The sequence below is a fragment of the Drosophila simulans genome, chromosome 2L (genome assembly GCF_016746395.2).
Source record: "Drosophila simulans strain w501 chromosome 2L, Prin_Dsim_3.1, whole genome shotgun sequence".
NCBI lineage: Eukaryota > Metazoa > Arthropoda > Insecta > Diptera > Drosophilidae > Drosophila > Drosophila simulans.
In genome coordinates, this window is record NC_052520.2 from 7,430,526 (window position 1) to 7,458,237 (window position 27,712).

Genomic DNA, 27,712 nt, shown 5'->3' on the forward strand with positions numbered 1-27,712 from the left:
GGTGGAAAATCCGTCTTCTTTATAATTACTGTCATCGCACCGCAACAAGGTGGTGCTTAAAAAGCTGAAACTCGTCTTGTCTTCGGCTTCGTTCTACAAACAACCTGCAAGTGCAAGTTTCTCGAAGTTTTCTCTGGAGAAACGTCTTCTTGTCGATTGATTTCTAATTAACAGGAAATGGCAGAGGCAGATCTTGGCAGTTTAAATTAAGTTGAAGGGGTTCTAAGACGGCAGATGAATCTCGTAAAGTCAAACCTGGTCTTAAAAACAAATAATAAAAAAATAGGTAAATAATGAAATAGCTTAGTTAAAACTCCTTTTTGTCTTATCTTACATAAGGGATTTTAATAGATTTGGAGTTATTGGGAAATCCTGCAATCATATTTATATGCACATAACTTATAACTAGTTTTTTAACAATTTAATATATATATACCCTGTGCAACATGTAACTTAGACACCTGCCTCGCTATTAGAAACTAATGACAATTTTTTTTACGATTTTACGCTGCCTAAGAAAATGCTTAAGGATCGTGATACATAAATAAAATTTGCTTGCCATCTGAGAAGAAAAATCCAGTAAAAAACCAGTTGCTTCGAGCCATGCAGAGACTGCTGTAAAATGTAATGTATAAGACGGAGATTAATTGCCATGTTTGGGGGGTGGTGAGTACAGCAGGTGGGAGGGGTTTGGCAAAAAAAAAAAACAACTAAAATGTTTGGAAGATGCAACCACGAAGTCAGCACAAGTGGCTTGGAATTAATTATCTAACAATTCGGATTCGGAATGTTGCACAGATGTGCTTAGGAAAACATCTTTCAAAGATTTCGACTGCTTTTTGCCGCAGTATTTTGTAATATTTATTTGGTTATTGAGCACGTTTTGAAGGTTGCTTTTTGCACGCCGCACAGGTGAATTATATAAATAAATAACCATTTCAAGAGCCTAAAATCATCATTAGTCATTAGGCCGCAAAAAAAAAGCAAAAAAAAAAACGCGCCTTTCTCCCACAATTTTCGTTTACAAGTGCCTTTGTTGAAATGTTCAATAAAGCAAGTATTGCATAAGAAAAGAAAACAAGCCCGAGATACAAAAGCCAGGTCGAAAAAAATTAAAAGCCAAACAAAAGTGAGACAAAATAAGAGCTACTTGGGAGCAAGTGCCCCGAAAAAAAAGAGAGGCGAAGACAATCGGTTCGGAAATATTTCAGCAGCTGCCAATGCCCTTACCCACGGCAATTAGCCACAGAAACAACCTGTCATATAGCAAATAAACCAAACATATTGGTAGTGCTTGAAATAGGAAGAGCAAATGAGGCAACGGAAATTTAAATTACAAAATTTACAAGCCGTGAAAAGGGGGAAAAAAACATGCAATTGCGCGTGGCCAAGACAAAAGGCCTGAGCAACAGTCTTATCAGGCGGAAGAGTTTCGAATATTGGCCTGGTCAACTGAAAGACCCAGCAATATGTGTAATGCATAACCATGGACGGGCCTCGGAGCCTCGAACTCGGGCAACTTTCTCCATTAACTGCGAGTATTTATTAGTTTGGTATTCATGGGACAAACTCTGGGCTTCAGTTGAGCCAGAAATGCTGGAGTACTGGAATGTCACTGACTTATGAGCATATACGTACTTTCCGGACTGTATGAACAGTGGGACCGGCAGTTTCTAGACTTTGGATAGGTCAGTTTTTTGGGCTAGGTCAGTTACGGTTCAGAAATTGTTTTTGAGGTTTCTTTACTTCCAAATAAATTCACCCCAGGCCTTTTTTTCTTTAATTATTTTAGCTCTTTCAGTCATTTTTTTTTATTTAAACTAATTATCAGTCTATTTGGATTTGTTCAGGCTAATTAGTTTGTTTTTCGAAGAACAGACAACGTTTAGCACGCGTTTTGAGTCATTGTCAGTAAAATGAAATCTCAGCTTAGCCAACTTATTTAAATACGGATCTAGTGGCAAGCAAATAGTTTATATAAGATGTAATTTCGAGTTGCCAAGTTGGTCATAATCACTACCAGTCGCACATCAATAAACCAATATAAATTTGCATACAATTTTCATGGTTTTTATGTATGGATATTAAACAATAAGCCCATTTGCATACACTGTTGCTGGGTAAAATAAAAGTCACTTGTTCTCACGTTACGAAATAGAAACCAGGTTGAAGGCCCCTGGCCGAAATGGAAAACTACTTAATTAGACGAAATGGAATCAAATTGTGCTAAATGACAATTGTAAGCGACAAATTCCATATACAAAATACAGTCAAAATTGATCAAAATCAATGCAAAGCATTTCCAATCAGTGATTTTGCATAAAACCCATCGAGTCATCCAAGCGGAAATGAAATAGGTGGGGCAAATCAGATCCAAGCCTAGTCAGAATCAAATTCTAAATCAGTTTTCGGCTGAACTTTGGGGTTTAGGCTACTCTAGATTTGACTGAGTAGTTCTAAAGTCAGCAATGTGGTAAAATTAAATTAAATATGAGGCAAAAATAAAAATAAAAAAAATCATATAAATAAAAAAAATCATTGAATGTGAAAATGTATAAATAAATAATAATTTGTTTTATATTATCTTTAGCTATCCAAATATGTCTGTGCTGCGAGCACTGATGCTTCTGGTCTTTGGTGCCACCGTGGCGCTGGCCCAACGTCGCCTGGCTCTTCCCGATCCGAGGAGTTGCGCCAACCGGGTGCGCCATGCCAGCTATCGGGATGCCAGGGGCGTGTCCCACTCGTACTTCTTCAGCTGGGAGCATGCTCCTACCCGCAGCCTGGAGGTGGATTGGCTGGATGCGAGGAACATCTGCCGCAGGCACTGCATGGATGCCGTTTCCCTGGAGACGCCGCAGGAGAATGACTTTGTGAAGCAGAGGATTGCCAGGGGCAATGTTCGATACATTTGGACCTCGGGCAGGAAGTGCAACTTCGCCGGCTGCGACAGGCCCGATCTGCAGCCCCCCAATGAGAACGGTTGGTTCTGGTCGGGATCGGGGGCAAAGATTGGACCCACTTCGCAGAGGAACACCGGCGATTGGTCTTCAACGGGCGGATACCAACAGCCGCAGCCCGATAACCGGGAGGCCGCGCAGGGCAACGACGAGAGCTGCCTGTCCATTCTGAACAACTTCTACAACGATGGCATCAAGTGGCACGACGTGGCCTGCCATCACATCAAGCCATTCGTGTGCGAGGACTCCGACGAGCTGCTGAACTTCGTCCGCTCCCGGAATCCCAATGTCCGCTTGTAATTCTAACTAGCCTAAGCCTGAGGGAGATGATTAAAATTTACATATTTATGTAGCCTTAAACGGAACATTAATTGGTTGATTGATTGATTGTTTGATTCAAATTCATTGACTGTTCAATCCAACATTGATGGCTTCCAAAACGCGTAACATTCGTTTGTTCGGTTTAGTTCGCAGCAAAAGTTCTATAAGCAAAATTTGTAATAACATTTCTGTGTCGATCCGCGCATCATAAACAAAATTGTTAAATAATTTTAAAAATTGTTAATAAATACAAATTGAACCCATAAATGAAAGACTTTGATTTAACATTCAATGCGTATATTTGTATTTAGTTCATTATACGATTTCACTAGAAAATGCATGTATGTAAATATATATCCGTAGATCTGTTAAATAGGTTTTTCCTTTATCTGAATACTTTGGTAAGTTCTGTTGCTTGCGGGAACTTATTTGTCTAACACTAAAACTAATTTCATTTAGGAATAATTAAATTATCAAACGATTCCTTAGCCATTTCAAGTTCTGAAGAAGACACAAAGTTAGCAGATTTTATCTAATAAAGTAACTGGTATAGGTTGCGTAAAGTGCATCATTAGCCAATAGCTCAATAAAATTAATTTAAGGACTCATATTAAAATAATAATAATAATAATATACAAGTTTTAAACTTAAATTTAAAACTATTTTCGGGCTCCATGCATGCTATGAAAAAACTTACAAATATTTTTTGTAAATATAATTGTCCAACATAAAAATCTAACAACAATAAATTGGGAATCTAAATCATAGTCGCTTAAGCATAGTCAAATTAACAAGTAATATCGGTTAACTGGAACTTATGGAACTGGTCGTTTAGCACATAATATATTGTTCGGTTATCGGTTATGATTGGTGTGTGGAGTTCTGTGTGTTTATGTGGGAACTGTGGTGGTGGGTGCTGTTGCTGGTATTTTGATCAACAAAATACGGTCCTAAAAAGGGAGAATTACAAACTCGTTAATACAAAATGGAAAAGCTATGGGCAGGGTCACAGAACATTTAGTTAGATTAGCCGAATTTAGTTAGAAAGCGCTTACGGTTAGTTTCGGTTCGGATTAAAAGCCACCAAATTTGGATTGTTTATGTTTTTTGTGGTGTTAGTCACATGCGGATTCCATCAGCCGAGGCGCAAACCATTAAGCCCAAAATCGAGCTTTACCTGCCGCAAGACAATTTCAAAATCAACGACAACTTCAAACAAAGGAACACCAAGAGAGCCTATGTTACGACTACGTTGTGGTTACGCTAACGCATTACAATCTCTACGCCTACGTATCGGGCTCGTGTTATTTGAATACTTCAACATTCGGTTTGGTTTCTGGTTAGCCGTGCGTGTGGGTGACTGAGTTTCAGAATTTTGATATCTTATTATGATTTTGTTGGACTTAAGCAGTACTTGAGTTATGGGAGGCGCCACTGATCGCATTGAACAAAGCCATGCTGTTGCGCTGGTTTATGCTGTCGGCATCGTCGCCGAGCGGCTGGAAGGACTCGTCGTCCAGCAACTCACTGAGCGCCTGGCACAGCTTCTCGTAGTTCTCCTTGAGCACATGGTGGTACTCCTTCTGGTCAGCGCTGATGATTCGCTCGTTGAGGAACAGGGCCTTCTGACACACCACAATGAAGTCGCTGCATGAAAGAGACCTCATTTAATAAACGCATATGACTAGTTACTAGAAATGCATACCGAAAAACATCCTTTAGATCTCCGACGCGATCCATTGAGAAGTTGTTAACCACTTTTGCATCGAGAAAGGCATGAGCGTATGCCAAAGGACCAGCATTTACAGTCACCGCCACACTTCCCTGGAGACGCAGCTGCAACTTCTTCACATCGGCCGGTGGGAGAATGATCTCCTCCAGCTCTGAAACCTTGGATTGCATTTCATCGATGGCCACCTCAATGGGGCTCAGTTCTATGATTTCACGGGATTTGACGGGTATACGTTTAAGAACATATGGGAAGGAGTATTGAGCTGCAATAATTGATGCTTTAATATGGGACAAATATGATCAGAGACGGTATTCACACACTTTTTATAACCGTCTTGCGCTTCCATTGTTCTTCTACGCTGCCACGGGCTGCACCCGATTTGGTGAACGGAGTCTCGTACATAAAAGTGTCCACATCATGATTCTGCTCGAATTCATTTAGCCTTTGGTCTAGCTCGTCCTTGGAGAAGAAAGGAATCACATGGGTGACCTGTATGTAGGCAAGTTTGGCATCTAGTTCGTCAACTTTAACCTGAAAAAATGAGTTGTAAAATTTAATTATACCAAATAGTTTGTCTTAAAAAACCGTCTATCAATAATAAATAATAATATAATGCAATAATAATGCAATCAATGGTGGACCTACACTTGTAACTTCGAGATCAAGTCGTCCCTCCACCAAATATCAGAATGAAGTTTGTTTCAGAATACTTCCCACCTTCAACAGATTTGGTTCAAATAGCTCAGCAACTTTACTAGGTACTAGTAAATTGTTTGTTATTTTTATACAACTACCGCAGTCCGTACACTAGAGCCGCAGAAATATCCAAATTTTGTAGAGTTCGAGTTCCTTTCTTTGGCACAAACCATAAGTTCATCAGATTGTCGGACATACGGTAACTATTCCACAATACATTGTCTGTTCCCTTATGGAGCAGATCTTTGAGTTCCCGGCTCGTGCAATGGGTCTGGGATTGGTCCAGATGCCGCAGATGCAGATACCAATCACATGTAGGAGGGGGTACTCGCTAAATCCGAACGCAGTGGAATTCGTGCCATCTTTTCGCCAGAAGCCCGAGCTTCCAAGTCTATCGACCAAAACGGAGGCGACCTCAACTACAACATTGCTGCGTCCCGAGGTCGTTGGTGATGCCGCGAATACTGTTGAAAATGATGTTTTTCTCGAGCGCCAGATCTTTGACACACTAAGTCAACTGGGAGATGAGCAAATGCCTCTGGAAGAGATCGCGGTGGGTGTATTACCAGGAGGACAAGGTCTTAGTATGACTTTCACCACCAAAGAGCACGATCAGCTGCAGCCTATGGACCGAAATACTCTAGTAAACCACAGTCGACAGATCCTCCAGCTGGCTGTGGGCGATCACGAGAAGCTGGCGAACAGACCTGAGACCGTCCTTGTTGCCCAATTCCTCATCCGGGTCAACGATCTTTTGAACGAGAAGTATGACTACGGTGGCGATGGATCCGTGTGTCCCAGGTGCACCCTGTGCTCAAATCGCAGCTATACGGAGCTGGAAATCGAAAACCAAATCGACTGCATAAAGGCTTTTGAGAAATTTTTCACCTTTACGGAATCAACTCGCTACCAAGACATAGTTTCTCACAAAGCCTTTAAGGAGCTGTGCCACAGGCTGGGATTAATCGTGAGCCGAGATCAGATCCAGGTGAACCGCCCTTCCACAGTGGTGCCTCCACCCACGGCACAGTCCTCTACTATAACCATTTGCATGTCCAAGAACGAAATGGAATCTGATGTAGAGGCCAAGGCTTATAGAGGTGATGACGAATCCAATTTCAACGGTTGTGAACTGACCGCGAATGGAGGTCAACAGCCATCTATTTCTAATGAATATTTGAAGGGAAAGCTTTACAGGTGGGTGGGCCTTAATTTAAGTGAAGGAAACACAACAATTATTCTGATTTATAATTTTAGATACGAAGACTCTCAGGGATGCCAGTTGGTCAACGAACTGAATGTAAGTCAACAAAAAATTGAACCTATGGAGGTAGATGAATTCGAGTTGGATTTACCATCTACCACGAAGCCCAAGACCGTGGTAACCGCTAGTGTGCCGGCAACCTTTCCTCGGGTGTACAAATCAGCCAAAGCCAAATGCTCGGCTCGAGGGGCAGGATCTAGTGGTCAACAGAGTGGCTACAATAACAGGGCAGTCCGTTTAATGACGCAGCCGTCAAAGGGCTCACCCTCGACTTCACATTTTCGGACTATTGCAGTTGGTTGCCACCACCAAGCTGGATCGGCTGCCCCCCGAAAGCTCCAAATGGATTCGTGCCCAACCGGGGCTGCCCGCAAGCAAAATAGGTTGACTGAAGCTAAATCAAAAATTTACCAGCCATCTGTCAGTTCGCAAAGACTTTCAACAGGTCGCGATACAAAACTAGGAAAATCTGGTACAAACGTACAAAAACAGAAGTCAAATCATATGTGAGTTAAAATTTGTGATCATTAAATGCTTTTAATAGTCTATTATTATGCGTCTGTAAACTGTCTATTTTCTATTCCTTTTTTCTTTAGTTGCAAGTCAGGAAAAATGTCTACCACCAGCAGGATTGCCATGTCTAATCCAAAGCAAACCAATGGCAACCCACAGCGAATGATGCCAAGAAGCACAAACGCCTCAATGATGCGTCAGTCCGAGGTCAAGCGGGTAAACCCCTCGCAAGTCCAATTTCACAAATAATATAATATATATACTCCATTGTAGCGCATGAGTTTGATGCGCGCCGACAGTGATTCGGATCTGCTATACAACGAATATCTCTTCAAATGATTTGCAATAAGTTATATGGATTTGTTCCTTCCCTTTCAAAAATTAGTTTTTCCAATCCAAATACCTAGGTTATGTTAAAATTAAAATTGAAACCAAGACTGGGAAAACAAGTAAAGAAAGTGTAATCTTTATACTTACCGGTGACGAATCCATGATCATCTTAACTACATCTGCTCCAAACTTTTCCTTGTACTGTTTGGCCAATCGCTCAGAGATTTCGCTGAGTGATGTTAGCTTGGGCTCCTTGTACACAAACTCGATGGCATGATCTTCTTCAAAGTACATCTAAAAATAGCATTAAATTTAAATGTAATATTAATTTTAAGGGTATTCTGTAGTTTACTCACCAATCCATAAAATACAACCCTGTAAAAGCGACCCAACATTCTCTTTCCTGAGCGATTCACTTCAACTATTTTATTATAGGCTTGTGTGAGATGCTCATAGCAGTGTGCCAGGTCCTGGTAACTACGATCTCTTTCGTACATGGGCAGGATGAGTTTGTAGAGCTCTCCAAGGCACTCAAATCTTTCAGCGCGGTCCAAGAAGTCAGCACATAGCTTAAGCTGCTCCAGAAGCATTTGTTCGGTGTACTGGGAATCCTGAGCACCGGCATCCAGTTTGAGACCTTGCTCATCTAGGGGTATATTCGTAGATATCTTTCCGAATGCAGTGGATGACCAACTAAGAGTGCAACCTCCTTTTAATCGGAGATATTCGCACATTAAAGCAGCAATGTGGAGATGGCAACAGGCAGCCTCCGACAGATTCCCATTCTGCTCGTGGTTTCTGGCCATGGTCACTAACCAAGTATGGCGAAGCTCTGGTGTGGAGGCATACGAATTGGCCAGGGAATACTGCAGTTCCAGCAATCTTTCAGGATCCATATGATGAGCCTGCATTTGGGCAGTGGCCATAAGCACAGTACGCACTCGACGCGTTAGGTCTTTGACCTCCATAGGAAAGCCTGTGCCCTTCATCGCCTTATCGCTGTTCGCATAGCTATTGATGATCGACAAGCTTTCTTGAAATCTAGCATTGTTCAGTCCAATTACGTTGCCAATCATCTGGGATACTGAGATAATAACTTGCAAGTGCACGCGGGTTAGGGCTTTTCGGCCACTGAATTCGAAGTTACTGCGCATGAGAAGATATAAAACAGCGCAGGATTCGTGGCGAATCTCCACTAGGCGACTATCGCAGGCTTTAAGGAGCTCATAAACCATCTGACCACACAACATGGCATTTCCTTTGAAAAGGGCCACTGCATAGTTGTTAATAAATGCTCGCAGAGCTGCAAAGACGTGTTTGGAGAGCCTTTCTGATTGACCCAACTGCAGGAATCTCAGGTAAACTCTGGCCACCTTGGGCAGGACTAAACTATCGGCCAAAAGTTGTCTGAACTGCAGAACATACAGCCCTAAGCAGTCCAAAATAATCATGCCCACTTCGGTGGCCAAATTCGATTCATAGAGAGCCAATTGACTTTTAGCTAAGGTATCCATGTCCTCTAATAGGTGTTCCCGGGTTTGATTCAGGGTTCCACTTGATGGCTGCTGTTCCTGGCTGCCGTTTTCCAAGCCTGTGGGTTGAGTCCTAGCTGGAAGTGTGTTGGCCTTGGCCAAACGTCCCTGACGGGTTTCTGTAGGTATCACTACACTTTTCTTGCCCACATATCGAAATTGCAGCAGGCAGAGATCCAGAATGGAGAGAAACTGCAGAGTCTCGGATTCATTGCAGTTTTGCCACCAACCAACCATTTGCTCTTGTGAAAGGTGTTTGATGATGAAAAGAAAGCCCAGGAGAAGATCCTTGCTTTCCACAGAACTGAACTTATCGCAGCGGGACAGGATCTGTGCATGGGTAACGCTCACAGAGCGATTGTGCCCATTTCGTAGGGCCACATCTGTGTCTCCATTCGTATAGGCTCCTATTGTGGTGGTGTCCTGAGAGTGCTGAAAAGAGGATGCATGCTAGCAACGCTTGACAGGATTTAATTAGACTACAACTTACCCCCGAGTCCGTATTCGAATTTAGTGAGAGATTTGAGATCCCATTGCTAATGGGTTGTCCAGCGATAGCGGCCAGATAGTTGTGCTCCTTCATGTGAACCGAGGTGCGGTATGGACTCGCTTGATCACAGTGCATAGTCAGACGATTCTTTGAACGCGGCGTGGATGTCAAAGAGCCAAAAGTGGAAGAGTCCTTGCTGAACACATAGCTACTTGAACAACTCAAGCGCTTAGTATAGGAAGCGGAGTCCGCATAAACGTGTCCATTGGGCGTACAAGCTCCAGACTCCGATAAATCATCGATACGATGGATGTTGTCCATCACGACGCCCAACCACGGAACATAGAGCAGGGCAATCCTTGAGAGCTGACCCTTCTGCTGATATCGGTTATCCAACTCGTGTTTGGCCAAGAGATCTTTGAAAATACCAAGCGCGTGTCGTCTCACATGACCCACTTCATTGAGGCTACTTTTCAATTCCTGGAGTAGCAGCCCGGATAGAAAATGTTGCCTACAGAATTGTTCGGAAAGAGTGAAGTGCTGCATCATCTCAGGAGGTCTGTTCTTTGGGTTCAAAACAAATGGCAGATTAAGTGGCACATAATGCTCATGCTGGCAGATCTCCTGCAGAAAGTTGAACTTGTATTCGTGAAGTATCCGCGGATTACCAGGCGAAAATTCTCCCATATAACAGCGGATCAAGCGAAAGACAAATCCTCGGTCCATGTAGCTCAGACACTGGCGAACAAACTTGGCCAACGATCGATTCAACAAATGAGTTTCCTCACTTAAATCCTCAAATCGTGTGGTTATGTAGGGCATTAGTGCCTTAATCAACTGTTCCACACGATCACCATATTCCTTGGGAAACCGCTCGTTGCGGAGCATTCGAATCCTACCAGTGGCCAACAAGTGCTGAGCCATGCTTTTTATAATTAGATCAAAGAATATCGACGAGTATCTCATGAACTTGTTGACGATGAGGAAATCCGGATTGCTAGGATTAAGGAGGTAGGGCAAATGCCTGCAGAGTTCTCCATGAACCGTCCTTTGCCTAGCAGTTTGTTGGCTGTAGTAGGGTGCGTGAAATACGTATTTCACATAGGCTCCCAAGAGATCGGATCTTTTCGCCTGATCACTGATCAAATGGATGATGTTTGTAATCAAGCGGATTACATTCAAGCCTATTTCTTCCGACTGAGTGTGAACTAGCAGAGTAAACAGCTCATTGAGGACCGTGGGTAAATAGTTAATCAACGATTTCATATCAATGGCGTGGGCAGCTTTCAAGATCTTGCAGGTTTCCGTTTCTGCTGGCACTGCTCCAGTTTTGCCCCCCTCCAGCAATCTTTCACAGTGTCCAAAAAAGTTGTGCAAGTGCTGATCGGCAGTCAGAACCGTGGAATCCATACGCAGTCCCACCGTATATAAATTCCTCTGATTGTCGATCCACTGGATATCCGGACCGCAGTTCTGCTGAGAAATTGGAAGGGTTTGTAGGCAGCCAAGGGTGGGGTGGGTAGTGGGTGGTTGATGGTGCAGTAAGCATGCATATCAGTGCGGAGAAAGAGAACACAGAAAAAGAGCACAGGTTAGTTGGCAAGCCAGGGAATGAATGTATGGGTATGAGGTATGTTGGGTAAAAGACAAAACAAACATTTCATGAGTTGATGAACGACTTTGCGCAGCACACAACATACACAACTTACCCCTTTGCCCCATCCCAAGGGTTGGATGGATAGATAGCCGACTGGCAATGTGGCAGCCACCGGAAGCTGTTGTTCCTCCAGGCATATCCGATTCTTCTGAAGCAATGGCAACCAGGCATAGCCAATAGGTGTTTCGAACGCCGCATGCGCATCCCTTTTCTTGCTGAGATTACATGACACATGGTAGAACGAAAAGAGCAGGTGGTGTTCCGGAAATAGTCCCAGCGGTAGACGTAGCTTGATTTCCTCGTACCAGGTGGGCGTTACATTGTGATGCAGCACCGGGCAGGCAATCTGGGACACTAAAAGATCCTGACCAGGGCGACCATATATGCACTGCAATCAAATTGTATTATATTCATATTCATACTTTTAAAAATGTTATAAATTGTACCTTTAAGGGTTTGCTGTACTCCCCATCGCCATTACGTAGCTCCACCACGACCGTAATATTCCTGGCTCTTGAGAACAGTTTCTGGCTGTCGAATTGCAAACTCAGTGGGTACACATAGAGGTGGTTACAGAAACTGGTATATGGGTGTGCATCCCGTTCACTTTGGCTTTGGAATTCAGCCACTTCTACAGTGGGCGGTTGCTTGGAAGATGGGCTAAAGGTGGACAAGGGTGCCAGCGATTTGCTTAAGCCGCAAGGTGTGGTTTGGTCCAGGAACTGCATCTGCATCTTAAGACTGCCAGGAATAATTGTTAGTTTGCTCAGTTTTTCAGGTTTGCGATAATCGACCAAAAGCTTAAGAAGTTCCTCATCTTTCAGTTTGGGTATCTCCTGGCGATAAATGGGACTGAACTCAAACTCCCTTTTGGGATCTACATCCAATTCGTGACTGTATTGCTTGAAGAGCGGTCTTGCTGCCCAGGCAAAAGGCTGCCGGTAATGTCCAATATGTTGAGCATAGCTCTTCGCCGCTTTGTAGACTTTTTGGCCTAGCTTTGGATCCTTGCCAGCTTTGAGATACGGTTCGGCAACCTGGGCTATTCCTGATTGCAGTATTTTCTCTATGCGCACAACCTATACGAGATAACCATTAATTAAAACGGCATTTAGATTTAATTAATTAATTACTAACCAAATATATATCGGCATGTGGAGCTGTCACAGAAAGCAGACATTGCCTCAGTTGCTGAAATTGCTGTCGATTGGATCGCAACAGCTCGGCAGACACTCCATCGAACAGGGAATGTGGTGCCTGGCAAGCAGAGCTCCTTTCATCGCCATCCGCTGACTTTCTAGGAACTCCACAACCAGCGACTGACGAAGGTACCGGGGTATTCGGTAATAATTGGGCTGCCCACTGCTCATTTACATTGAAGTAAAAGTTCTCGCTTAACTTTCGGTTTGCCTTGGCATCGAACAAGGCCAGGCTGGTAATATAGGGTTCCACCTGCTGTTCGACTCCACCCGTGGAGCCCTCGTCCTGGGGAATGCACTGCAGCCGGAAGCGCAGGTTGTGACAGGTGAGCAGTAACCGTGTGCCAAAGTGCTCGCGATACTGCTCTACATTATCGCTACCGCTGCCCTTGACTGGTGACTGATAGCAGGCAAACAGACGGCGGCGCTGTTCCCTTCTTGCCAAAGCAATCGAGTGATCCGTTTCTCGTCCATACTTCATCAATTGGGGATGCAGTGATTGATCTAAGCCCTTCAATGTGCCAAAGGTAGGGGGGTCCATTGCGGGTGGCTGGAGCTGTGGGCTTGGATTCGAGCCAATAGATGGGTGCCGCTCCAGTGAAGCATTTCGCTTCTCCTCTTGTGCGCGATTTTGGGCCAAAACCGATGAAATCTTGCTGAGCCAGTCCTTAAAGTCCTGTTCGTTTTCGGCAGCCAGGGTGAAGGATTTATGACCCGTCGTCATGCGAAGCTCGAAACAAAAGCGACCACGTTTGGGATTCTGAAATGGATTTAAAATTATTATTTGTCGCATTCACATTCACATTCCGTTTGAATGTAACCACTCACCTGAACCACATCTGTGCAAAAGTCCATTACTATTGTGGCTTTGGCTTCGCCCTGTTTCTCGTCCTTGTGCAGTTCCAATATATATGTTCCATCTATCTCCTGTCGCAGATAGCAGTAGCGTCGTTTAAACGATTTATTGCCAATATTGGCAAACATTCGATCTGAAGCCGAATCGGGTCCTTTTAGTAGATATCCCTGCTTGGTAATGGTGTCCGCCTGTGAGCGAGTCATCTGCTCGTCAATGCGATCCTGATCCGCATCGATTTCATAGACCTCTTCCACCAATTCCTCAGCAGGCGATATGCTAAAATAAAAAGGTCCAATTAAATTGTATTTACTATAAGATTAACAGTAGCCCTATATACCTGGGTAGATCGTGACAGTTTCCACCGTAGGCATTATATTTATAGTGGATCAAGTGATTCTTAGCCCTGTATGTGTAGAGAGCCTGCCGTGTGAATCTGGTGCACTCAGCCCTGGATCCGTGAGGCTGTCCATCGACTAAATCCTCGCCGTTTCCATCGTCCGCAAACTCATCCACCTCCTCTGGCTGAGCCAAATTCGATCGGAGTGTAATCGACGACAGGGCTGACTCATAGGAGGAATCCTTGTGACTGGAGGAGCCATTCGAGCACTGTGAACTCTTTCTGGAGAGTTGACCGTGTCCATTGGAATTGCTCAAGCTGCTGCTACTACTGCTGCTTGTGTGCCCATTACCATTTCCGTTGTGGTGGCTACCATTCGACTGTATGCTACCTTGCCGACTCACTTGACTGTGTCCATTTCCATTCGTTATCATGGAAGGACCATGAAGGGGACACACAATCGCCTCATTGGGAGGATCGAATCTGTCCGCCACAGATTTGGCATTGGTTCGCTGCTTGCGGGGCATGATAATCTCCTATCGGAACAGAAAAGAAGATTAGATTATAATCTTCTTTGTCAATTGTAGTATATTCTTTTACTCACCGATACATCATCTGTGGGATAGATGAGTAGCTCCCTCTGCGGATCATTTTGGATAACAGTTTTATTTTTGGCTATAAAGGCTTCAAAATCGATCGGCTCCACCACGAGTGGCTTGTTCTGAAACAAGAAGATTGAGTTAAGTATACGCTTCTATTTTCAAAATGTTTGTACGCTAATTTATGCGGGCCACTTGTAAAAGCAGAGCGTCCCTATTAATAGCACTCCCCCAAAAAGTAATGCCCAAATGTTATCCATTCCCGATGCCGGAATGCAGACGGATTTCGAGAGATTTATAGATACAACGCACGTCATAAATTTATGGCTACTTGGTGATGTGTGAGGTTGGCTCTTATTTTCACTACCCCACACAGAAAAGACCTTGACCGCATTTACACAGCGGATGCCTCCACTTCTACCCCTAGTGTAATGATATTTTCCATGTCTGCCACTCGGAATAAACAAATTCATTTTGCTTAAACTCTAAACATTGTAAGTTTTAGCATTTTGCATTTCTTGGATCCCGCAGGCAATTGTTGATATTTTCAGCTTTTTGCGTCTTAGATTTCGCAAGATGATGATGAAGATACAATAATTTATCTGTGCCATGAGGTGTGTGACCCAACCGGTGACCCCACCCAATATGACATGTCCACAGAGGGTTAAAGTGCCACTTCCGTTTTGGCATATCCATTTCAGGCGACTTCGGATGTGCTGTCATTTTATTGTCTTCTTGAAACTCGAGGTGTGTGGGCTTGATGTGTGTTTTATTCTTGGGCTTGGTTTATTTCAGGAAGACACGGGTCAACTCGGGCCATGGGAAAAGTTAATTTGGAACAGCGTTTAAACGACGTTAACTGCGACATTGGAAAAAGGATTGTCATAGGTTGGGATCGGTTATTAGGGAGAGAATCAAGTTTGGGTGGGGTTTTTAGAACATATGCTATATACACCACATTTTCGTAGTTTAAAACTAAGAAGTCATTATGAGTTGAAGGTAGCCTAAACTAAAAGCACTGCAGTTTGAAAAGTTCGACATTTAAAGGTCGAGCTTTTTAGTTTAAAGGTTATTGCTAATAAAAATCCATAACATATTGGCAGGCAATCCATCTACACATATCGGCTGTCAGCTAGTTCCACTGGCAAACCTTGGCTTTGGCCCTGATTCCAATCGCATGTGCTTCATGCCCAGCCACGCCCACAAAAGTATCTGGCCTGTCCACCCCCTTTCTCCAGCATGGACTGCAATGTCATTGCACTCGCCCACTTAGCCACTTTTGGGCTCGAGCTTGGGGGAAAGCATTTTCCATTGTGAGCTCAGGCGCGGGCCTTTTCCTGGAGCTCCTCCATTTCGCCTCTTGGCACGCACCGCATGCAAATTGGCAGACGTCGCCGCTTGCGTAATTAAAACCACAAACCGGCGACAAGCTCAGCTAAAAAAAAACGAGCTACAGGTAAAAAGTACACCTACGGCTATGCGACAAGTGCATGGGCATTGCGCAAAAAGGCAAACTCATCAGCGATCGGGTGGGCAATTACCAAATCGATTGGCCAGCATAAAATCACGAGAAAGTTGGGCAAACATTTTCGGTGGCTAATTTTTGGTTTTTTTTTTTAGGAGTGTTAGCTAAACTTAGGTCTTTAAAATGCATTGCCATCGATCAGTAGACACGCAAATTTGCGGTGCAAGATTCCATGAGGCACAACTGGTCCAGCTAGGCGTGAAGAGCCCAAAGATTCACCATCGACCACATGCCACTGCTCAGTGATCATGATCTGAAGCCATTAGGCATTTCATATGAAACAGTAATGGCAGTTATGGCTTATTTATATCGAATTTATAAAAAATATGTAGTGTTTATACAAATATGGTGCGGAGAACTTCATATAGCGATAAAATTTAAGCAACTTAAAATGTAAGTTTTCTGAAAAACCAGTAAATCTTTAAGTCAGTTTTCGCTGCTTGTTAGTTTCAAATTTATAGATACTTATTTTTTGGCTTTTAGGTTCCGGCATCACTGTATCACTGATGATTATCTCTGCCAGCAGCCAGTTTCAATTTGAAGCTAGCGGTTTGAGGCGCCTCTCGTCGGGCAAAACGTGACGATTTATGCATATTTCAGTGAAACATTGACCAGGCCTCAAGTGGCAGTGGCAGTGGAAGTGGCAGTAGATGTGGCAGTTATGACTCTCCCCATTATCCGACGCCCCCTTCTAAACAAGGCTTGACTTTCATTGACTTAAGCATGGCAATTGGCCCTGGCATGTCTTGAATGTCACTTGAGTTGGTGTCCCTTCATTTTCCTCGCTTATCAATTGAAATTGCTGCAAGGCGGCAGATGCTATCATTTATATCTGCTACATATTTCTTATAAAAAATATTATGTGTACGTAGTAGTCGGGAAATGCGGGAAAGGGTCACGAAAAGTTGGATCGGCTCATTCGGAATTCGCTTTGAAGTGGAAACCGTTCAAGTGGTCTATACTATAGACTTTTCTCTTCCTGATTTGCATTTTCTGGGCACGGAATTATTGTGACTAAATTTAGCTTAACTTATTGCATATGATTTGTTGTGTCTGCGTCTGGCGAACTTTTGACCCGCACGAATAATGCATTAAAGGGCTGGGTAAGTGGGAATCTAACGTAAAAAACAATTCAAGGGGTTTTCCAAAAATATTTCAAATTTTAAAAGCTTTGGAAAAGATAGCGTCTGAGTGCTGGAAGTTCAGATAGGGAGGGATTTTGGTTGGATTTTCGATTTAAAATTTGTTTTATTTACATTGCAAATATAGATCGCAAAGCATTTGCTACAATTTCGTTCGGCATTTCTGGGCTTTCGCCTTGTGTATCTAATACGATTAATATGTAAACATGTGTATGTGGAACAAAAAGTATACAAATGTTATGATTTGTTTATTTGCAGTGTATGGTCAATGGGAATAAGGCAGCTGGCATCCGTTCTGCGATAGAGGAATGCGGCATACAAATTCCATAAATTTATGCCCATGCAGGGATTTCCTGCTCCCCGGCAAAAAAAAAAAAATTATCCGTGAAATGCATGAGAGAGAATTCTACCGATAAAATTCATATAGAAAAAATATTTATTTATAATTGCATATACAAATTATAAGGCAAAGTTGTCTTTATCAGTGGTTCGACTAAAGGAGAAGGGGTTTGTCCAGTCATCGGATTTGCAACTTTAAAACTGGTTTCAGCCCAGTGAGTTATATGTTTTGGTCATCTTCGGTGGGTTTCACTGTCGCTAGGTTCAACGAACCCAACAGCATGTTTAAGTAATATTAAAAAACCCAACCCAAGTGCAAATCTGTAACTGGCCCACCCATAAAGGTGGCGACAAGTCAGCAATTTTCCTCACCCATTCCAGGCATTCCACTCAAACGTGTTGCCCAAAAGAAATAAATGAAAACTGAAAACACAAGTAAGCTAGCTGCGCAAATAAAAATCCAACTCAACAAATTTCTCGCCATTAGTTATACAACTAAATAATTTATGGCCCGGGCAAAAGTTGAACTTTCCAAGCAAGATATTCTATTCAAAATGGGCAACGAATTTCACCCAGTTCCAAGTCCGATTCGTAGGCAAATTTACATGTCCGGACAAATGAGGAAGCTTATCATTAGCTCCGTTCAATTCAAAGTAAATACTTTGGCAGAGCGTCATTCATTAGATGCCTTTTTGTTGTCCGCACAATGAGGGAAATGTGGCAGAGAAATGTCTGCTGCATAAGCGGCATTTAAATCATAAGCGCGACACAACTATAGCATAACTATAAGATATTTATGCACTAATCGACCGCCGATCGGGGTTATATAAGCCACAGATGACGATGTCTTACGCCGTTGTAGATACATTTGAATAAGCTATGGATCGGTATGGCTAAAAGTTCCGCCAACACTTTCATTTCTTTTGCGATTTATAATTTTTCCAAGTTGAAACATTTTCTAAACAACTTAAATTATGCAAAGTCTGTACTACTGTAACCTTTATAAAAATCTAAATTTAAGCACTTACTCTACATAAAAACACTTGTCTTTCTAATGGAGCAGGTTGAGACCCTTAATGGCTTTAACCCGTCAAGGTCAAAAGCTAACTGGTCGGCAGCTCGTGTTGGCCAACTCAACCACAAGTACGAGAATAACCAGAAGCAACCTTGAGGACAATATGTGGGGGAAATAAATGAAGACTACGCCAGCAAAAAGAAAATAATTGCCCTAAAAGCAGGAAAAGCAAGTGCAGCAAAAGCTGATAATAAAAAACCAGTGGAAAATCCAAGGCAAGAGACAAAGACACAAAAAGTTCCCACGCAGAAAAAAAAAAATGAAAAGTGGGGAAGGAGGGGAAGGAGGGGAAGGAGGGGCGCGGCTAAATAATCACATAGGAAACTCATCCAATATCCAGTTCTTGGTCAGGTCTCGTCGCTGCTCAGCGAATAATTAGCCATTGAACGGAGCCAAAAGAAAGTAAAAGAAAAGCAAAGGAAAACCAAGAAAAGTGCACACACATTTTTGGAGTACGCGAGCAAACAAACAATCGAACGAACGACAAACATTTGCCGCAAGAATATTGTGGAAGACGCATTAATTGCCGACAACAGTAGCCCCGATATCTTCGCATTTACAGATACAGATAGATATGCCTTGGAAAGTTGACAGTTTCAGTGCAGTTTTCAGTGGAAAATTGGGTGTCGGCGAGGAGCTCTGATGGATTCTGCCATCTGTGGCCGGGGCAACTTTCTAAAAAGTACTTAGCACTTTCAATTACAATTGTACAATGTGTCTGGCGACGCCAAGAGGCGGGCTAAAAAAAAAAAATATACGGCAGCGAGAATCTGGCAAACTAATTACATTTATGGCCGCGTCGGTTTTCCATTGTGAATGCATTGGGAGAGTGTGAAATATGCGTTAATTGCACGGCGGCGAATGGTCATCGTGAAATTCAAGTGTCTCTCATTAATTGCTCAATTGTAGAGAGATCCAAACAAATCTCCGGGGTCGACAGACTCGCATTTGGCCAAAAGTTGAAGTGCCACACGACACACCCATTTCATAATCTTCGGCTTGCCATTTAATGCCCAAACGAGCATTAAGCTGGAAAACCAGTTTTCAAAGAACGAAGTTCGTGGGAGTATGTTAAAGAAGTAGGTAATTTTTAAAGGATTTTATAGAGGCTGATTCAATACGATATAGCAAACTACTAAACATCCATTAGTCTTCTAATATATCTCTAAATATATTGTTTTATGTGATTGTTTGAGAAATGTATCTATTAAAAAAATCGAACATAAACTGAACAGATTTGTTTCGTATTTGTAATCAGTCAAATGCCTTAATTCCATTTTAATTAACAAATAAAAAAGCAATCTGCCAATTAATGAACGTCAAGATTTACTAGCTATGCTTTAAATTCAGGCAGACGAATACGAATTAAAATCAAATGAAAATGTCAGTCTTGATTTTCTGTTTTGATATGCAAATAAATCCTCCTGTTTGAAGTTTATTAAAAGATTCATTATCTTGTTGCCACACATTTTAGTTCTTTCCTCAAAGAGAAAATCCGTCACAAGATGACGGTCAGTACTCACTTTCGGTGAACAGAAAGCCGTAGAAATAGCAGATCGTGCTGTCTTTTTGAGGGCATTATGTTAGATACGATGCCCAATAGCAACTTTCATTCTGCGGAAAAACAAAAGCCGCCGCTTACAAAAGTTGCAAACAACAGAGAACAAATCACACATGCGAATTCAAATAAAGGTTACTGACATGTCAAATGAGTGTCTCTGTCTATGCCAGTAGCCTTTTTACCCATTTCCAGAATGGGCATGAGATACAGTGGTACCGACTGACGCAAAACTCCAACTGGATATTTGCGCAGAACTTCAAACACAAAGCTCGCACATTGTGATTGCGAAACGGAAGTGAGTTAGTGTGTTTTTGCCTTGTTTTATTTTGCAGTTAGTAAGTGTGTCAGCTGTAGCAAGTGCTAACTGCTTGCTCACAACCCTTCTACTCTTTTAACCGCTTTCCTATTTGGCAGTTCTGGCCAAAAGTGATTGACATTTGCACAAAATATTTGCCAGTGGGTATGGGTATGAACAGAATCAATTGATTCTGCATCCTGATGGAACACAGGGAAATCTATTATTTGCATATTATCGGAAGAAAACTAAAATACACTGAGCCCAAATAGAAGAACCCAAATTATACTTAAAATTGTCTTTAAATGTTGTGTTTAAAAAATGTTATTTCCCAAAAAATTATCTTCTCATACATGTAAATATGAATAAAATTATTACTGCTGAATACATAATTGAACATTAAAAGTCGATTTGAATGTATATTCGTTTCTTCGTCGGTAGACCTTGCCAATTTCTACTTATGCAAATTTAGTTTCTCCATAAAGATGGAAGATTCCATGTTGAAATTGTTAGGGTGGGTCCGATGTGCAAATGAATTTGCAGTAAACAAGTAAAACTCGACAGCAAAGTTGAATCGAAATGCGAAAAAGTTGAATGCGAAGTGGGAGGACTAAACAGAGCTCCCCGGCAATTGTGTTCATTATGCAATAGAGCAAAGTGCAACAGCACCAACTCCAACAGAAACGACAACAATTGTCAACAATAATTGTCGCAAATAAACAAAAAAAGTTGTCTAGAGTGGAACGTTTATCACGAATAGATGTTTGAACTTCAGTGTGGGTGTACACTGTACAGTGGGCCTAGAGTCGGAAGTATGTGTGGGAGGGCGTGGTTAAATATATATTTTCAATTACTTGATGATTTCATCGAATTCCAAAATCGTGGGCAGAAAAATGCTAGAAATGGATATTAATTTGCAGTTGGGCAACAGAATGCACTATACTTTCGCGTATCCCAGCATCTTAAGGAAAATACTTGCAACTATTGTTATCTAAAACGAATACTAAATGGGTTAACTTAATATAAACATGTTTACATTATGATAGCAAGTAGTTAAACAGACTAGTCTGGAACGCAATTTTTATGCATGGTGTTTGTTTGTAAAATCCATCACTAATGAAACTACATTGCGGACCAGCAAATTATCAACAAACTGCAAGCTATAATCATTATTACCTTCTAACAGGTAAGTAGTATTAATATTTTGGAAATCCTCTTTAACTTTCATTGTAGAAAGAGAAACCGACTGAGCAGAGACAAAAGACCCTTCGAAAACCATGTGACAGCAGTCGCAGTTCCCTTTTCTCGTGTTTTGATAAGCTTACACCGCGACCAACGAAAATCTCGACAATACTTTACACCTTTCACTTCCAGCGAGCAGAGTTTCTCCTACGAATTTACAACCGATTCATGATCAGCACTTCATTTGGCACCTTTCTTAGGTTCTTTCACATTTTTACTTCATTCACTGTTTTCCGCAACTTTGTTTTCGCAGTTTGTACTCGTGTTCGTTTGTAATTTATCAGTGCATAAAAATCTGGCACATTTAAATGCCATCCACTTGTTTGAAATGAAGCCTGAGAAGTCAGTGAACAAAATGCTTATTCCGAAATTCTTGCTAAATCCAGAGTGTACAATAAAATAGAACGAAATTTAACAATGATTAAGCGCCGCACACCTCAAATTGATTTATTTATTTGGAGGCTTGTAGCTTTTGTTGGTCAGTCGAGAGAGAAATTTAAACAATTTAATTTTAGCAACGCAATTTGAAGCTTTATTCAGCAGTAAATTGCCAACTCATTGAGAGGAAGCTACCTATTATAAATTTTTTATTTTTGAATGTCAGAGCTGGCACTGCATCGATAGTTCTAACGGCACTTTCGATAGCTTTTAGCGAAGATGAGTCTTCCGAACTTAATTGTGCGCAAATCTTCTTTTATTAAAGTCCTAGCAGTTGCAAATTAATGGGGTTTGTCAATGAGTCAATCTGTAGAATGCATTCGACGCCTTGCTCGATTGCACCTGTCGATGCGATTGGAAAACTGGAAAATGCGACTCATTCCCACTTGAGACCTGTTTGATGGCGATACTTAATTTTTGATGTACGAGTTCGTGTTCGGTATTCGGTTTCAGGTACCAGTTACAGGTAGAGCATCAGGTTCAAGTTCGGTTCTCGTGGGGAGGCACGATTTCAATGTCAATATTTACACGACTATCGCACCGATAAACATGAAAAGTTAGCATCATCGTCGTCGTTCATTGCTGTCTTAATTGCTCGGCAGCTTCTTCCTAGTTTGGCCGGTGGAGAAAATATGCATAAAAGAAAGTTTATCTCTTAGGCCAAATCAAATTAAAACACTCATGACATATTCAAATTATTCACGCAGCCGGGCCGAAAAAGGAGCGTCATCAAAAATAACGAGAGAGTGAAAAGTCGAGCAGATGCAATGAGTGGGGAGGGTGGGGAGGTTGGTGGGAAAACTCAGGAGAAGAGAGTCAAGGTCAGATCGAGGAATCGATAAAAGTTTGTCGCCACCAGGCTCGGAAAAACGGAAAGCGAATAAGGACACATTGAGGTCACTGATTATGGTTATTGTTGATGGCGGCGCAAAGCTACGCATATAAATGAACTGACATTGCTCTAGATATTAGCAATGCACGGCGAAATATGTATTATAGAATCTTATTTTAACACTGGTTATGAAATTTTAAGACCAATAATACCCTAGACATCTTTTTAGGAGTCCCATGGCCTTTCAAAAGTTTATTATATACTCGCATTGTAAAAGCAAAAGAAAGGCTTCCCGTTAGTAAGTGCCAATAAAATCACTTGCTATGTTTTCAGTGTAATATATTTTTACCGCAATGGAGGGGCTACGCTGATAGCGGCCAGTGCAGTTCATCTAAAATGATATAGAAAAAGAAGGGGGAAATGTTTGGGTCAGTATTACAAGCTCTGTTATTAATAGCCAAAGGTTGATCGGATGGGGGAATGGTTAGATGACCATGATATGTTGAGCACGCCCGCCAAACAAACTGAATCGGAGCAGAGTGGCGGTCATTAAATCGCAGACAACTCACGTCAACTCGGGGAAAAGCTCAAACAAAAAATAAAAGTTGCGAAACGATATTTCCGGCGGGGGATGGGAAAAAAGCGGTGACCGACACTCAGAATAGAATCACGGAATACATAAAATAAACAATAAAGAGGAGATGCGCAAAAAGAGCAGCTACTAACAACAAAAGCACAACAAAATATATAATATACCTATGTTGGATACGAATACGCCATGACCTGGAATTCAACATTTATAAAGAACGTATTTAAAAACATTTATCGCAAAAACAATCCACTAGGCTTAAGTATTTAAACAGTTAAATAAACAATAAATTAGCATAGTTAAAGAAATATATTAAGTATTTTAAAACAATATAATATAATATTTATTTAAACAAGTTAAGTACTTTGCATACCCCACCTTTCAAAAAGTTAATAGGTAATCAGTAGGAAAGTGCGAGCAGTTGAGCCATGACCATTTTACCTACTCCACTTCCGACTACAAATTTTCCTCTTACCCTTTTTTGGACACTTTGAACGTGCAGCTTTCAAAAGCAATAAAAACACTAAAAAGTGGAAGTTCCCAGAAGGTTTGAGCAATTAAACAAACATATGGTATTATACTAAATGGGATGGAAAACGATTAATCCGCTTAATAATGGATTTAAACTGTAGATTCTCCTACATCTCAACTACAGGTAATTTTATTGAGCATGTTTTGATTTAGGTACGTTTTCCTTGACTTATAAGGAACCTCTTCAGTTTATTGTCAGTTTTTTTTTATAGTAGTGCTTCGCGTAGTTTGGAGATGAGGTCATGACAAAAAAGGTAAATGGTGCCTTGATATTCCCGAAATGGAACAAATAAAAAGTCAAATTCATTCTCATAAATCATACGGAATTTTTTGTGGGATCAAATTGTGCGAAAATCGTGATAGAGAACTCAAGTATTTCAGTTGTAATCAAAAATCGGATATAAAAATAAAATATCAAGGCTATTAGGTTTTTTCTTAAATCTTTCTAATAATTTATAATTTTGTAAAAGTTTGCTGCAACATGTATAAATTATATACACTTTAAAGTCGCGATTCGCTGACGTCAAGACATTCCAGCTTATCCAGACCTTTTAAATTATCTGAGACCCCAACAATTTTAACCGAAACCACACATTTCATATTTGCTCCGATATCGGATAACATGTGCGCAGCAATAAGTTAACAAGTATTTAAACAAACAAGGCGGAAACACATAAACAAAATTCCATATATAAGTAGCGAGTCATAAAAATTAACCCAAACTAAATGTAACTTATGGTTATGGTTAATGAAATGATGTTTTTGGAAATGGAACTCCATTATTTTGACCCGGTGAACTATAAAAAACTCGACTTGAAATATTTAATTAGTGCGTTTGGAGGGGAGGCCTTTTCCATTTGGGATGTGCAAAACCCCATGACAGGTGGAAAATGAGGAGTACGACTCATTGCAGCCCACTCAACCGACGAGCCACTCTTCTTTTTATTGGCGTGGAGCTATCTATCTGTCGACAGTTGCTTATTATGGTTTGATTGCCTGTCGGCCTGTTGATTGCAGCTGTAAGTCGGCAATTGCTTATCAATTTGGCTTCGACTCTCACTCTACGCACTAATTGAATTAGGAGTCCGCGGAGGAGAATGAGAACCACAAACACACACACACACACACTCTAATTGACATTGGAAGCGCGGCTAATGGCACCCTAATATGATTTTCGTTTGGGACCGTAATAATGCAATTAGTAAGTACTATCGTAAGGGGGGATGGGTAGGAACATATAGCTGTTGATGCGCAACACGTGGGTGATGCCCCCACAAAATGAAGTCACACCTTATGCTCAAGCTGGTCTTAGTTATGCCTGAAAGTACAGATAACCCTCGATAAATTAAACACTAAATCTAATAAAAAGCCCTGTTAAGTAAAGAACTATCATATTATTAAGTCATATTAAATCTCTAAGAGATCTTTTATAGACTACATTTTTCAGCGCAAGCTAAGACGCAGCTTCCTTAGGGAATTACCACTGTGTTTGTTCTACAGCGAACATCATTATCGTTCAACATGAATATAAACAAACAAAAGTAGAAGCTGCGGCGGAATTTACAAATCTCACGGCCTTGACGGATTCTTCGCTCTTGGGGCCTCTCTTCTACAATCTTTGGAAACAGAAATCGAGTCTTTTGAGTCTCTCTTCTCCAACAACAACAAATAGAATAACGATGAGATAAAGAACAAGTTTTCCCTTTCTTTAGCACATTTCCAATGTTGACTTTTCTTATGCAACCACTTATGGGTGTATGGAAACTCTTTGCCTTATAAAACATTATGATCTCGATGATGTGTGCTAAGTGAAAAGAAAACATTATCAAAACCCAGAGCATTTGGACATGTGCCAAGCGAAATGAAAACATGACCATGTCTACAAGTGTGTTCGAAAAAATATATAAACCCATTTGAAATAAATGCTGATATTGAGCTAATAAAAGTAAAATAATTTAAACACAAATACAAGAACACTGACATTTTAAAAATTTAAGTAAAGGAAAAACTTACTTTGTAAGCCCAAATATTTTATAATTTGTCAATCAGCATTACATAATTTTAATAATATTACTATTTTGACCACGGCTGTGTGTTTATGAATGTGTTGCAATGTAGGAAAATGTGCGTTTTTGAGTGGGAAATTCTGTCGCATACAGCCAACACACAAAGCCATTTGCATTCCGACAAATTCTATATAATTTATCTTTTATTTATAATGATATACACATGTTTACATATACATATATGTACATACATATATAGTGAGGTAAACAAAACAAAAGGTGACATGCATTACTGGAGACACACCCACACTAGCATATACACATGTACGAAAAAAAAACAACTGCACTTCTGAAAGTCAAAAATAGTTTAGGGGGAGTGAGTGAGATGGCAATAAGCAGGTGTAGTAAGGGAATTTCTGAACTTACCAAAACCGCGCTCTCTCGCACCAGCTGAGAGACATTCTCTCTCATTTGCACCGCTGAGCCGAGCTTATTTAAGCCGCGCGTAAACTTTCGCTCCATCCTGCTCGCTCTCTTCCTTGCTCTCTTTCAGGGATCAAACAAACAAGTTGTTGTTTTTGTCGCACGGGCACTGTTTCTCTCCGCTCTGTTGCTTTTGTTGTTGTTGTGCAGAAACCGGCGGAAATTCAAAAATAGAGAGACACACACACGCACGCACACACGCACAGGCAGCCAGGATGCGCTGCCGACTGCGCAGTCGACGTCGCTGCCAGCGATGACTAATACGTTATCCTTGCTCTGTCCACTTTTTCTTCACTTTACATTCGCCTCTCGTTTTGGAAATTCAAGAGTGCATTAAGGCAATACTATAATTTGTCGTGAAAAGGATTCATCTGCGAAATTCCTGAATATCCATGTTATACACAAAACACCAACACACGCACGCTGTAATTCCCACGCCCCTTTCGGCAAAAATGAGGGGGGTCTTGGCGAAAAAACACAAACACCCACGGCAAATATTTTTAGCAGCCTCAGGCTTCTAGCATCCCGATTAAGAATATAAACAATATATTTTAACGAGCTACACACAGCTGTTTACACATTTTTATTATCTGGTTGATTACTCGCAATTTACGTGCGTTAGGCGTTTAAGGTGTTTGTGCGTTTGCAGCGGCGATTTGAACGAACCGTATTGGCGTGGAGTTTGTCTTTTTGAATTGCCGCTAACAGAGCGCTGAGCTCCTCACGCGAACGAGATCCACCGACTTTTGGGGAACGCGATTTGTTGGGGCAATAATAACATTAAGCAGCACAATTCACTAAAAAATACTTGCAAGTGTGGCAAAATACCGCCATCAGAGAAACTACCCTCGGGTTGGGGAAAATGCTGTGAGTTAGCAGGGACTCGAACCAGTTTCTTTCAGTAACAGAGGTTATGTTAAGTGAGTGTAAAAAAGTGTGGCCAGGCAGCACAAAACTGTTATTTTTCAAACTAGTTAAAAGGAAATGTAGATAAATTGTATGAGATAATAATTAAACTATTAACTACTATGAAACCTATAACTATTACATATTTACCATCTAAACTGCATTTTAAGCTTTTTTATATCTGTTTAATTAGAAATCTTTTAGCTACTTTAAATAATAGCTTTCGAAAAAGTGATGTCTTGAATTTTTCGCGCTACACTGA

At 41.3% G+C, this 27,712-nt stretch overlaps 3 protein-coding genes across 16 annotated transcripts; 2 read left to right on the plus strand and 1 right to left on the minus strand.

Annotated features, from left to right (window-relative positions):
• The first annotated feature begins 2,450 nt into the window (after positions 1–2,450).
• On the plus strand, positions 2,451–3,548 carry LOC27206544. The gene is made up of 2 exons (XM_039291267.2): positions 2,451–2,473; positions 2,591–3,548. The coding sequence occupies exons 1-2, from the start codon at positions 2,469–2,471 to the stop codon at positions 3,258–3,260; spliced, it is 675 nt and encodes a 224-aa protein (XP_039147201.1). The 5' UTR covers positions 2,451–2,468; the 3' UTR covers positions 3,261–3,548.
• Positions 3,549–3,561: 13 nt separating this feature from the next.
• On the minus strand, positions 3,562–27,338 carry LOC6731360 (dedicator of cytokinesis protein 9). Of its 14 annotated transcripts, XM_039291265.2 has the most exons (16): positions 27,211–27,336; positions 26,488–26,926; positions 23,285–23,326; positions 14,492–14,608; positions 13,888–14,423; positions 13,523–13,826; positions 12,633–13,454; positions 11,942–12,574; positions 11,548–11,883; positions 9,839–11,314; positions 8,173–9,780; positions 7,964–8,110; positions 5,334–5,544; positions 4,987–5,275; positions 4,696–4,928; positions 3,562–4,231 (listed from the first exon to the last, which is right to left on the minus strand). In XM_039291265.2, exons 2-16 carry the CDS (start codon positions 26,581–26,583, stop codon positions 4,143–4,145), a joined length of 6,939 nt encoding a protein of 2,312 aa, XP_039147199.1. In that variant the 5' UTR covers positions 26,584–26,926; positions 27,211–27,336; the 3' UTR covers positions 3,562–4,142. The 14 variants fall into 14 exon arrangements, 12 of the variants coding, with proteins under 12 accessions (XP_039147199.1, XP_016023967.1, XP_016023957.1 ...); XM_016178764.3 differs by having other exon boundaries at positions 9,839–11,311; positions 26,488–27,338; XM_016178754.3 differs by having other exon boundaries at positions 8,173–9,771; positions 26,488–27,338.
• Positions 5,712–7,936, plus strand: LOC6731361. Its single transcript, XM_002078479.4, has 4 exons — positions 5,712–6,906; positions 6,967–7,479; positions 7,570–7,702; positions 7,760–7,936. The coding sequence occupies exons 1-4, from the start codon at positions 5,942–5,944 to the stop codon at positions 7,823–7,825; spliced, it is 1,677 nt and encodes a 558-aa protein (XP_002078515.1). The 5' UTR covers positions 5,712–5,941; the 3' UTR covers positions 7,826–7,936.
• Positions 27,339–27,712: the final 374 nt, after the last annotated feature.

Coding starts and splice junctions, on each gene's coding strand:
- LOC6731361 (XM_002078479.4), top strand. CDS start 5,942: ATGGAGCAGATCTTTGAGTTCCCGGCTCGTGCAATGGGTCTGGGATTG. Junction 6,907..6,966: donor TTGAAGGGAAAGCTTTACAG/GTGGGTGGGCCT, acceptor TTATAATTTTAG/ATACGAAGACTCTCAGGGAT. Junction 7,703..7,759: donor GTCAGTCCGAGGTCAAGCGG/GTAAACCCCTCG, acceptor ACTCCATTGTAG/CGCATGAGTTTGATGCGCGC.
- LOC6731360 (XM_039291265.2), bottom strand. CDS start 26,583: ATGGAGCGAAAGTTTACGCGCGGCTTAAATAAGCTCGGCTCAGCGGTG. Junction 14,609..23,284: donor AGCGTAGCCCCTCCATTGCG/GTAAAAATATAT, acceptor TTCTTGTTTCAG/AACAAGCCACTCGTGGTGGA. Junction 4,232..4,695: donor TGGCGCCTCCCATAACTCAA/GTACTGCTTAAG, acceptor CTCCCTTTTTAG/GACCGTATTTTGTTGATCAA.